Genomic DNA, 12,366 nt, shown 5'->3' with positions numbered 1-12,366 from the left:
ATAAAAAAAAGAAAAAAAGAAAAGAAAATGGTTATATTCATGTTTTTGATCGGATGTCGACAGTAAATGAAAAGATAAAGGATCGCCAAAGTTACTGAAGTGCAGCCGACGCCGGTGGGCTGTGTGCATTGTATTCGATCGACAATCTGTGATGGATGCACCGGTGGAAAAACGTCTTTTTTTGTTATTGTTTTTTTTTTTCTTTCCATCGACCGACGCACAACGAGGACACGACTGAAGACCGGCTGTTTTTCAGATGGCGATTTCATTATAACGAAATACTGTCGTGCTATTTGTGTGTGTGTGTGTGTGTGTGTGTGTGTGTGTGTGTGTGTGTGTGTGTGTGTGTGTGTGTGTGTGTGTGTGTGTGTGTGTGTGTGTGTGTGTGAGCTTTTAGCTGCAGAGGAACACGGCGGCACAAGAAACGAGAGAAAGAAGTAAAAACAGAGACCCAAAAGAAATAAAAGCAGCGAACGTGAAAATTCAACCAGTTGTTCTTGTTTTGAACGACACAACCAGTTTACCAGACGAGTGCAAAAATATTTAACTTCATGAAAGCTGCCAGCCAGAAAAAAAAGCTGATTTAAAGTTTTGATCGTTTGAAAAATAAAAGCTGTTTGCACCCAGAACATTTGCTTTTCTCGGAGAAGCGTGTGCAGGAAAAAAACAAAAACAAAGTAGTTGTAACTATTTGTTATCACAGTTTTCAAATGGAAGATTTGATACAAGATTTTGACATCACATTTTTTTTTTAACCTGTTTCTCTTGCAGCAAATACAATAATTTAATTATCTGTTAAAAAAACTTTTGGAAAGATTTTTATAGAAAAATCCCTTCGAGAAAAAAAGAAGGTGTAACTTCTTAAAATGTTCATGCTTTGGATTTAAAACAAACAAAAAAAAAAAACGCAGAGAAGTCAGTGAGGACGAGGTGATGGAGGAAAGGAGGTGACGCGACAAAGTCCCCCGTCCAGTCTGTCGGCTCGGACCCGTCCCTCCCACCGCCCTTCAGTCGCTGCCTCTGTGTTTGGGTTTAAGCGAGCGGCATCCCGAACATCCGCCGAGTCCCTTCTCCTTCACGTTGTAGTCGAAGCGAGGCAGGACCAGAACGCCGCCGTCCGGCTCGCTCTTAGCGGCGCCGTTGGAGGCGTCGCTCAACGCTTGCTCGTCCTCCACGGACATGATGCTTTTCACCAAGCACGTGATGGCGGCGTCGACGTTGGTGTTGTCCTGGAGACAGAGGGGGGGGGAGGGAGGGATCAGAGGAGGCCGAAGGAGTGGGATGCAATTGCAACGTCATCAATGACGTCAATTTGAAAGTGTTAAAGCGGAGACATGGGACTGGGGTTAAAAGGCTCTTCACGGTCAACTATAAAAAAAAAGCTGCAAAGCTGCACCTTCAAGAATAGATCCATTGAATAAGTAGATAAAAAAAAATTAAAAAAAATCATCGAATCAAATGGAACAGATGCACCACAGTAAGTTAACGTTTCTGATAACTTTTCGTAGGCTCTTCGTTAAGAATTCAGATGAAGGCAAAGATTTCCAGTTGACCGTCTTAGCTGCAGTAAATAAACGCGTTAGAGCAATATGAGAAGATGAAATCAAACTGGACACTGCTTCACTCAGAAGGAGTCAAACTTTATCGAAGGACAAGTTTTGTTGTGCTTCCTGTGTGCGGAAAAGCAGGTGAAAGAAATGTGTTTTTAACAGGTAAGTAGGACTGATTATTTACATGATCAATTCATGTTCCCTTTTCTAATAATTGATTATTGCTTTGTCTAAAGAGTGTAAATTGTTAGAGATGTTTTTGAGATCATGTTTTGTCAAATAAACAAACTAAAATCATTAAGATTTTCAGTTTGTGATGATGTAAGACAGAGAAAGGCAGCAAAAAAAAAAAAAAAAAAAAAAAATCACTCTTGAGAAGCTGAAATGAGAAAAATATTTGACAGCGCTGCTCGAAAGAAGAAAAAAAAAAAAAACGATTAACGGATTATCAAACTAGCTGCTATTTGTTGCTGCTATTTGTTTGGCGCAGCTTTAAAAGCATAGAAACAGACGCCGACAGAGGCGGAGAAGAGCTGACAGGAAAACAAGCGAACGAAAGAGCAACTAATTCAAACCTGCGAAACAGAATTCACTGGGAAAATATGCGGTGGCCCTCGTTTCTCAGAGTAAACCAGACGACAGCAAACAAAGGAAGACGATATCTTGCCTTGGCGGAGGTTTCGTACCAGTCGACGAACCCGTACTCTTGGGAGAACTTCTCCAGTTTGGGCAGTTTGGGACACAAACCCTGACTACGTTGGTCGCACTTGTTGGCCAATAGAACGGCCGGAACCGGTGTCCCGTTGCTCAGGGCGACCTGACGAAGAGCCAGAAGAAGAAATGACAACCAGTCGCTCGCTCGTGCCGTTGGAAGAATTTTTTTTTTTTTTTTTTTTTTTAAAGAAAAAAATGTAAAAAAATAAAAATAAAGCCCAATGTAGAAAAACACGCGCAAATTATATCGACAAAAATAAATAAATACTCATTTGCACCATACGGTGAGATGTTGGTGTAAATATTTCTGAAGACGGAAAAAAACAGGTGATAAAGAATGTACCGTTCATTGTAAATTGAAACATGAGTGCAAAGGGGGAATAATATCCAAACAACGCACAGAAAAACCAGTTTCCCGCAAGTTTGTAGGCTTTAAATGAACAGAAAATAAAGACGCAACTTAAAGGATCGGTCCTATAAATGCTTTTCACTCCCTCTCATCCGCTCCTTCTGCATCATAGTTTCCTCCTCTCCTCCACTTTCTAATCTCTCAACCCTCCTCCTCCTCCTCCTCCCCCTGTCATATTTACCTTCGAGTCCAGGTCGCCTTTCCACTTCAGGACGGCCTGAAACGTGGACAGCCTGGTCATGTCGAAGACGACCAGCGCCCCCACCGCCTCTCTGTAGTAGACGCGGGTCATGTTGCCGTAGCGTTCCTGCCCTGCATGATGAAAACAGAAGGCAAAAAGCAGCAGAGTAAATACTTTTTCCAAGGTCTGTGTCAGCTGTCGGTTTTTGGATTCTTGCCGTCGTTTACATCTGATCACGATAAACCTGAACTACGAGGAAGCAAAGTGAGTTTTAGTTTCAGAGATCTTTATTTTTTCCTTTTTTTTTTTTTTTTTAACCCTCGTGTTGTCGCCGGGTCAAAATGACACGCAGCTGTGTTCAGCCAAGTTCTGTTTTATTTTCAGATTTTTTTTTTTTTTTTTGGGGGGGGGGGGGTCATTGTTGACGAGGAGGCTGTGAGGGTTTCTTTAAAGAATGATGACCGATGATCCCAAAAAATATTTAAAAAAAATATAAATAAAATAGAACTTGGTTGAACACAGCCGCGGGTCATTTTGACCCGAGGACAACAGGAGGGTTAATAAAGTCACATGTCATGACTTTGGCGTTGCAACACACTTCACATAACTTGATTAGATACCTTGAAACTGTACTTAAATCTAAACTTCATTACAGACAAACTAAACATAGAGACAAAGCCGCCTTTTCTGAACATGTGGCGAGTTTTTTTTAAAAAAATTTTATCCTGATTTATTGAATCACTTTGCGGGCCGGCCTCAAAGTGATTTAATTTAAGAATGCTAGAGGAGTTTTATTGCAAACTTTTTTAAAAACAAAAACAAAAAATCCCCAAAAAAATGTCTAAATCAGCCTCTCCCTGAGAGAGCTGGTTTCACGCATGATCAAATTACTTCACACTAAAGTTGTAACCGTTTTGGTTGTTTCACTTGAGAGAGTTCAGTATTTCAAAGCGTTCTCGTTTCCAGGACGTTTTATCGAAGCAGTTCGCGTCTCCGCAGAAGGTTCTTCGCGTCTAGGCACCGAAAACGACCCCGGTAGAGGTTCGGGAAAGATCAAAGTTTGGATTAAATGTGACACGGTCGCCAATTGGTTGGTGTTACGCGCCAAAAGTCTGAGTACAGGAAAGATTGAGGTTTGGGTTGCAAGAAATCCACGTCGGCTTTTGCTTTATCGCACTCGAACGCCGCTCTTACAGGTGAAAGTACGTTATTTAGGCGTTCTTGCCTAAATCACGTGGGTAACTGCTTTGACATGGCTGCTTAGAGTTGTTGCGAATTAAAAAAAAAATTTTTTTAAAAGTGCACCAATCAATAACGAGGCTCAAAATTTGAGCGCGTACCGCCAAAGTAATGGATTCTTTCTGGACGGAGACAAAAGGTGAAAAGGTGCTTACGTATTCGCTTTTTCACAAAAAAACAAAAAAAAAAAAAAAGAACATATTTTGGATGCGGCCCTTCCATAATCAGCAATATTTTGAGTAGTAACTTGAATCTAATTACACACATTTTTCTCAACATCTGTAACGGACAACAATTACTCTTACTTTGAAATTTAATTTAAATAACTCCGTTACATTACAACTCCAACACTGACGGTCAGCAGATAATAAGCCACATTTTGGAAGAAGAAGAACTGTTCCTGCTGTTGTTGTTTTTCACTCTGCTGACTTCCACCCCGATTTCTAAAATGTAAAGTAATCAGAAGCAGATGATGAAAAAAAAAAAAAATGCGGTTAAACCTTGAGCGTGTGGAAAAATACGTCTTTTGTTACAAGTGAGTGGCCAGTGTGTGTGTGTGTGTGTGTGTGTGTGTGTGTGTGTGTGTGTGTGTGTGTGTGTGTGTGTGTGTGTGTGTGTGTGTGTGTGTGTGTGTGTGTGTGTGTGTGTGTGAATGAATATATGAATAAGTCTCTATCCTGGACACTAACTTCCTCCACATGATCCTAATATAGTTGTGAATCAGCAACAGAGCATCTGAGATGCACACACACACACACACACACACACACACACACACACACACACACACACACACACGCACACGCACACGCACACACAACGACACACAGCTGATTAAATAAAGAAGAAATTGGCCTTACGTGTCCAAACACTGAACACACGGCTGTCTGAGAGTCGTCTCCCGACCACAGATGCCGTCTCTGTTTTTGACTCATGAACAGACGGCGAGACACAGACGGCGAGACACAGACGGCGAGACACAGACGGCGAGACACAGACGGCGAGACACTGCGTGATCCGGGCGAACGGTCCCAGGCCGGGACGCCCCGGACTAACCCGTCTGACGGCTCCTGTCAGAACGAAACTAGAATCAAGTCAGCCCCGAGACCTGAAGACACCAGACGCTGCGGGTTTCCTTCGCCGCGCTCTCCACACGATTTAGGCGGGAAGAAAAATTGCTCGTCATTCACGTCGTGTTTGTTTAGATCGTACAAAAAGTGAAAAAAAAGTGAAAGGACGAGTTGTTCAAACACTTCGCGGGGTTACAAAAATGACTTTCTAGTCATAACGAGCAGTCATTTCCTGGACCCGTGGCTCGCTTGCCTTACCCCACTTCTATTCCTTTGCGCTAAGATAACCTCAGCTAATCCTTGGCCTTAACCGAGTGGTCAATATAGCGAAAGCGTGTTAATAATTGGGGGTGAACTTATTTGACCACAGCGTGCGCGAAGGAGGCTCTGCGCGACGGATTCAATACAAAACCTCCATCGGAAAATCGGCTCGTTTTAGCCCCGAATGAAAGCTGTCAGTAACACCTAAATAACTTGGAAAACGCACGCGGAACGTTTTACTGGCATTTTGTGATGCTCTCTTTAAAAAAAAAAAAAAAGAAGAAATGGATTTAGACTTGAAATCTGACCTCGTATGAACTGTTTTAAGAAACATCATCTAAAAAAAAAAAAAACAACCACCCGCACTCGTTCACACGAGGATTATCTGCCAGCTCCGCGGGAGCTCTCCAGCAGCTCCGGTCTGAAGTCCGCCCGGCTGACGGGGCTCGCACAGATTTCGTTGCGCGGACGACGGCTGTTATCGAGCGACACGTGGCGAAACACCGGTGGAAACGAGCGTGAAGATGCAGATTCACTGCATTGCGTGTTGCGCAACACCGATGGCACGATGCCAATACTCTCAGTTCGGGCGACCCCCAAAAAAAACAACAACAACAACAAAAAAAACGAGACGTTTAACCAAGTGAAAGTCATTTGTTGCATCTAAGCCCCCCCCCCCCCCCCCAAAAAAAATAATTTGTTCTAAAGTGTTGAAAATGTCGAATACTTTGAAACAGATTTCACGCAGGCTGACGTCTCGGGTCGCTTGTGATACTTGTGTGCTCGTGAGTGTTTTGGGTTTTACGCTGCTTCATACTTCTGCTTTCGGAGGTAAATATCGTTACTGGTTACCCAATATTACATTAAGTAAATACGACTCTCTCCCCCTCGACCTGCGACATGAAAATGCTGATTAATTGTATTAAATTACAATTAAAATGAGATATGTCTTTCTATATTATAAGTGCAGAACTTTTACTTGCAAAAAGAATCCATCTTATAGGACTTCTTTTTTTTTAAATTTTTTTTTTTTACTTTTACTTCAGTAAAATATTTGGATGCTTCTTCCATCACTTCTAAGAAAACCTGAAGATGTTAACACTTATTTAAAAAACAGAATATGTTCAACTTGGCATACAGTGTACTATAGAGTCAGACAGTGACCCATAAGCATCCGCAAACAGCCTTTTTTTTTTTTTTTTTTATTAAGTTTATAGACAGTAAATTATAGGCCGTCATCTCTGATTAGATAGATATGGCCTTTGTACAAGAAACTTGATATTCAACTGTCCCATAAACACTATTGTGTCTTACATGAATGTGACTCCGTACTGATGTCGTGTTTGGTCAACGATGGACTCATGTTACCGCTGCAGATACGCTTTGAGAAGAATGTAACTGGGTTGTACTCGTTGGTGCATCGATAAGCAACTCCTCAATGTTGCAGCGAGTAAAGGCAGCATTGACCTTAACTACTTATACGGCTCAGTAGCTTAATCTGCAAGAATACTTCAGAATCTTTTTGTCAAATATATTTTATATTATTAAAAAAAAAAAAAAAAAAAAAAGTACATTTCCCTCTGAAAAGTAGCAGCACCCAACACTGTGCTTGGTTTCATATTGAAGTAATTAAAAAAAAAAAAAACAGGCTATATTTTAAGCTTTTGTTGACCTAATTTAAGAGAATCAGACGTGACAGTTTGTATTTTAGTGGGTGCTGTAGTGACTACGGCCACGTCAGCAACGTCGCATATCAGCCGGTTATTGCCACTTGAGCAACAGTGTTATCTGACTGCAGATGAGGAGTAAATAGAAAGTACATTCTTCAAATACAGGTGGGGTTTTTTTTTTGGTTTTTTTTAAACACGTAATGAGCTACTTATACGTACCGGCGATGTCCCACAGCTGCAGCCGCACGAGCGTCTTGTGATCCCAGTTGAGCACTTTGAGGGCGAAGTCCACCCCGATGGTGGCTCGGTAGTGCTGCGAGAACACCTGGTGCACGTAGCGCTTTATGATGGACGTCTTGCCGACTCCCAGGTCGCCGATAACCAGAACTTTGAGCGGGCGCTCGCGCTGCATATTGTGACCGCTCCGGCCGAGGGCGCGCGCGCTTCCGCGGACGCCGCAGCGAGGTCTCCAATTACGAGTTCCGCGCGAGACCGGGGGCGGGAGTAGCTACGCGGAGGGTTTGAGCAGAGGATCCGAGGTCACGCGTGGAGTCAACACAGCTGAAAAGAAGATACATACTTTAAAAAATATATATATATATATATTTTAAATTGAGCTCTATTAACAACTCCTTCAAGCTCATTTGTTGTGGTGAGATTCACCGGAAATAAGACTTTAAAGCATATTTACCCCCCAAAAAATAAAACGACAGAAAAGACACTTTAACCACAAAAACTGAACATAAAACGTGAATCTTTTGATCTAAATATTTTAAAAAAAATAATAATAAAAGGTGATACAAACCTTTTCTTGAGGCCTCAGGTGTAAAAGGAGTCCTCGCACGAACAATCTGTCTGAATATTGTAGATCAGACTCTGGTTTAATCATATTATTGTCCCTCTAGGTTCATGCATTCATACGTTTGAGTGTGTTCCCATCAGCTACGTGCAGAAATTAACGTTGCAAAGTGAAACAAAAATAATTAAAGAAGAGGAAGAAGTTGCTGGATGTCGTGCCTGAGCCCGAAAAAAACAAAAACACGACGTGATGTTATCTGTTTTCTGTTTTCTGCGGTTTGCGTGCGCTGCTTCTCCTCTACTTGTCCTCAGAGAAGAAACTGAGAAGTCTGTAAACAGTCTGAGCTGCCTGTCCCGACCACCACGCCTCCATACTCTCTCTGTGTGTGTGTGTGTGTGTGTGTGTGTGTGTGTGTGTGTGTGTGTGTGTGTGTGTGTGTGTGTGTGTGTGTGTGTGTGTGTGTGTGTGTGTGTGTGTGTGTCTGCTTTTTAAACATGTTAAATGCTGTTTCGTGACAGAATCAAACTGAACATGTCGAGTGGACACAATAACAGAAACACCTGTTGACAACAGCCCAGGTTTCTTCTTTGTGATTTAGGAGAGCTTCGTCTTCCTCTCTGGCCTGTCGTGCAAGTTTGTAACTGAAGCAAACTGCGGGAGGATATTATCAACTGAAAGACGACTCAATAAACCAGCGGCAGATCAGACAGCATCTCCAACCACATTGTGAAATGTGCATGTTAAATGTTTCTCCAAACTAACATCCTGCATGATGACAAACAAAACAAAAAAGAGCACTTTGCGAAGGTTTTAGACATTTAAAGTGAATGCTTTCATAAATAATGCAGTGAATATTCATTAACATCCATGTTTGTCTCTTTGGCACTTTTTATTCATCTATTTATTTATTTTGGAATAGGTTGATCAGTCATTTTTCTATTCTATTCCTCTTTATTATTTATATTATTGTACTGTCTTTTAAACCTATGGATTGTGTGGGCTACTGGATACTGGTTATCTATCTATCTATCTATCTACCTATCTATCTATCTATCTATCTATCTATCTATCTATCTATCTATCTATCTACCTATCTACCTATCTATCTATCTATCTATCTATCTATCTATCTATCTATCTATCTATCTATCTATCTATCTATCTATCTATCTATCTATCTATCTACTATCTATCTATATCTATCTATCTATCTATCTATCTATCTATCTATCTATCTATCTATCTATCTATCTATCTATCTATCTATCTATCTATCTATCTATCTATCTATCTATCTATCTATCTATCTATCTATCTATCTATCTATCTATCTATCTATCTATCTACAAACAGCAGTAAATAAAGAAATCAACCCTTTGCCTTCAAAGCTGCAGCACTTCTCTGACGTACACTTTCAATGTTTTTTCAAATGACTTGACAAGAAGTTTGTTCTACTGTGATCCTTTTACTTGTTGCCACGGTTCCCGTCTCTTCACGTGACACTAACGCCACGACGTTAAGATTGGATACAGGACTCCTGACCAGGTTTGTCATGCCCTTGTTCCCCATTTATTTTTTTTCCCCCTTCAACTGTACCTACTTTTAACTCGAAACCAGTTATTGGTAGCAAATTCATATAAGAAAATGACCCTTTTAAATTACTGCCTGCATTATGAATGCGTTGCATTATGACTCTAAATCAAAAATAATCACCATGAAACCCTTTAAAAAGAAAAGAAAAGTGGAAAAACGTTTTATGTAAGGGATCTCAGCACAGCTTTTGGTCCTCATTAGTAGAAGACATACACGGTTTTGTTTCTATCACTTAGGACATAACATTTTACTCTATAACCCGGACCTTGAACCCTGTACTCAAAATGCAGCAATTTACATAAAAGGTGACTGTAAACATATTTATGTCCCTGCAGCATGAGGAAACCGAGTGCCCAGCCGCGCACGCGCTCTGTGCGCAGCTGCTCGAATAAAAACTACAACTCCCACCTGCGGCTGCGCACTGGCGCGTGAGCTCACGTACGGGGCAGTGAGTGTGCAGCTTTCTCTCTCGTGTCATCAGCTATTCTGCAAAAACTAAACATCTCCAAGAAGAAGAAGAAGAAAAAAAAAGATATCAGCCAATAATTTGTTTTTACTAAACATTATTATTGTCTGCATTATGCGTGTTTATCGGGCACAATTAGCATTTCCTTGTGCGGGTTTTCTTTTTCTTCTATAAGACGTCAGTGCGTCGCCTATCTATGGTATAAAAATCCTGTTTCACTTAAAGATGTAGGACGTTGCCGCTTGTCCCCTCTAAATTATAGGCTACTATAGTGAAGGAAGGCTCTCTCTTCCGTGTTTCAATATGTAGTTTGCCGGTCTGTTTTTGATCATATTAATAATTCTGCTCGTCTACGTTTGCGGTTTTGATGTTAAATAAATGTTTTTATCGGCGTCCATCCATTCCCAGACCTCTTTAGCGTCTCGTGTTTTCGTGGTGTTGCGCCTCTGCGCGCTCCTTTACGGTAGTGGTACTGATGCGGGATGAGTCAGGCGTTATGATGCTGCTGCTGCTGCTGCTGCTGCTACCGCTGCCATTTCATCAGCAGCAAAAACCTTACAAACACTCAGCAAACATAGAAATGAGACGGCGGGGTTCCCCTCCGACGGCGAGCACCCTGCCCTCGTAATCACTTCCCGCGCGTCTCGGCGTCGAAACAGAGAGCAGAGAGGTTTGTTCGCGTGAAAGCGCAAAGATCCGGTTTTTACTGCACCTGCTCGGGGTTTTTTTTCTTCTTCTTTCCCCCCCCCCCCTCACCCACTCAGCTTTGGATCGGGCCTGACATTAACAGGAGGAAATCAGCCCTCCTTGACTCCCGGGGGGCCTGCGTGCTGCACACCAGCCTCTGTCATCACGAGCATCGTCTCCCGGAGGCTTCGGCACCGTTTCGGTTATTTTTTTTTTTTTTTTTTTTTGCTGCGCCCCTCAGCATCGATCCCAGCCCCAGACTCGTCGGTGCCATGGAGCCCGCGTCAGCCTGGTCCTGAACAGCGGAGCAAGAGCATCCATCCGGGCCTAAAGACTCCACTCCTGCTCCAAGTAAGCCATTTTTTTTTTAAATTATTTTTTGTTTTATCTACTATTAGCAACCTTACTTCTAATATTTAGCGCGCTGAGAAGCTTTAAAAAGTGTCTTAAGAAAGCGCGACTGGCCTATTTTCAATCATGGTTGTCTAATAATAGCCTGTGATGGAAACTATAGGTTACGGCATTTACAGTGTCCCTATGGAGTCCATTATCATTATTATTATTAATAAACACTGCGTAAAATGTGCAAACAACGAATGGAAACCTTGTTTTCTGCACGAAAAATAACCTCCTGATGAGTGTGGACTACATGTTTTGGGCAAAATGTGTGCCCAGTAATAACAAGTTATTATAGTGCTCACAAAACCACCTCAAACACAGCAGCTATTAGACACAAAGAAAATATAATTCCACTCATTTAACAAACACGTGCGTATTTGGTGAAATCTCTTTTTGGGTATTTTTTTTTTTTTTTTCCTGCTACGTCTGCAGCTACATGTCGGATATGTGTCGCGGTGGTAGCTCCGGATTTGCCCATCATCATCATCATCATCATCATCCTCATCCTCCTCATCACCCATCATCCGGTGTGAGAGCCCGTAAGGCTGCTATTCACCGGGGATTCGGCCACTCATGTTTGCATACCGACCGAGCTACGCAACCCGACTCTTTACACAGACGCGCGGGGGCTGATGGGAGATCTGCGCGTGTCTGTGCTCCCCGCCTTGCCTTGACGGCCTGGTCGGGAACAGCTGTAGAAGATATACAGTCGGTACAATATAGGAGTCGCGGTTGAATAGAGGGGAAGTCTTATCACCCCCTCCACCCCCCCCCCCAAAAAAAAAAACCACACAACACAGCGCTGCAGAGCCTGTTCACATGACTTCACACCCACAGATCATCCTCAGTGTTTTGTTGTGATTGGATGTGAATAAATCACTGCTTAAAAAAAAAAAAAAGGGTTGGCAATTCTCCTTTTCATTTGCATCCAGTAAGAAACATTTGATGTTTTATAGCTTAATATGCACGTGCAAAAGGTTTGTCTGCAGAAGTCATTGGAAAACAAACAGTATAGTGATTATCTCGTGGGGTCATTTAAGACTCCCCCCCCAAAAAGGACTCCCCCCTCCCCCACCTTGTTAAACTAAATGTTGATAATACATACGGAGTGAAAACAATGATTATACGTAGAAAGCAGAGGGGAAAAAATAAATAAAAATCATTGTGTACTGTATGGTGAAGTAACGCATCAAAGTCCAAAGTCAGGTCTAGTTTTCTGGAGTTTCTTAAAGATCAGCTTCACTATTTTGCCTCCTTACAGTCGCTTACTACTTGAACATGTTCACCTAAATGTTGTTAGAAGGTGTTTTAATGGTGTTTTAGGGATA

At 41.9% G+C, this 12,366-nt stretch overlaps 2 protein-coding genes across 2 annotated transcripts in view; one reads left to right on the top strand and one right to left on the bottom strand.

Annotated features, from left to right (window-relative positions):
- Positions 1–394: 394 nt before the first annotated feature.
- On the bottom strand, positions 395–7,506 carry LOC138626423 (ras-related protein Rab-38). The gene is made up of 4 exons (XM_069708067.1): positions 7,314–7,506; positions 2,855–2,985; positions 2,218–2,367; positions 395–1,229 (listed from the first exon to the last, which is right to left on the bottom strand). Exons 1-4 carry the CDS (start codon positions 7,504–7,506, stop codon positions 1,008–1,010), a joined length of 696 nt encoding a protein of 231 aa, XP_069564168.1. The 3' UTR covers positions 395–1,007.
- Positions 7,507–10,057: 2,551 nt separating this feature from the next.
- Positions 10,058–12,366, top strand: part of rab39bb (RAB39B, member RAS oncogene family b) — a 10,890-nt gene continuing 8,581 nt past the window's right edge. The window contains exon 1 of the mRNA XM_069708069.1: positions 10,058–10,990. The gene's annotated coding sequence lies outside the window, so the exon portion shown is untranslated. The remainder of the gene's footprint in view (positions 10,991–12,366) is intronic.

Source organism: Brachyistius frenatus, unplaced genomic scaffold (genome assembly GCF_029030835.1).
Source record: "Brachyistius frenatus isolate BFR_SWC_R1_liver_20210118 unplaced genomic scaffold, ASM2903083v1 Contig_73, whole genome shotgun sequence".
Classification (NCBI taxonomy): domain Eukaryota; kingdom Metazoa; phylum Chordata; class Actinopteri; family Embiotocidae; genus Brachyistius; species Brachyistius frenatus.
Note: the sequence above shows the minus strand (reverse complement) of the source record. Positions and strands in the feature narration are given on the sequence as shown.

What these genes read in the sequence shown, in the direction of transcription:
- LOC138626423 (XM_069708067.1), bottom strand. Translation starts at nt 7,506, where the DNA reads ATGCAGCGCGAGCGCCCGCTCAAAGTTCTGGTTATCGGCGACCTGGGA. An exon ending in AAGGCGACCTGGACTCGAAG is followed by an intron (nt 2,368 to 2,854) that starts GTAAATATGACA and finishes GCTCTTCGTCAG; the next exon opens with GTCGCCCTGAGCAACGGGAC. An exon ending in GGTACGAAACCTCCGCCAAG is followed by an intron (nt 1,230 to 2,217) that starts GCAAGATATCGT and finishes CTCTGTCTCCAG; the next exon opens with GACAACACCAACGTCGACGC.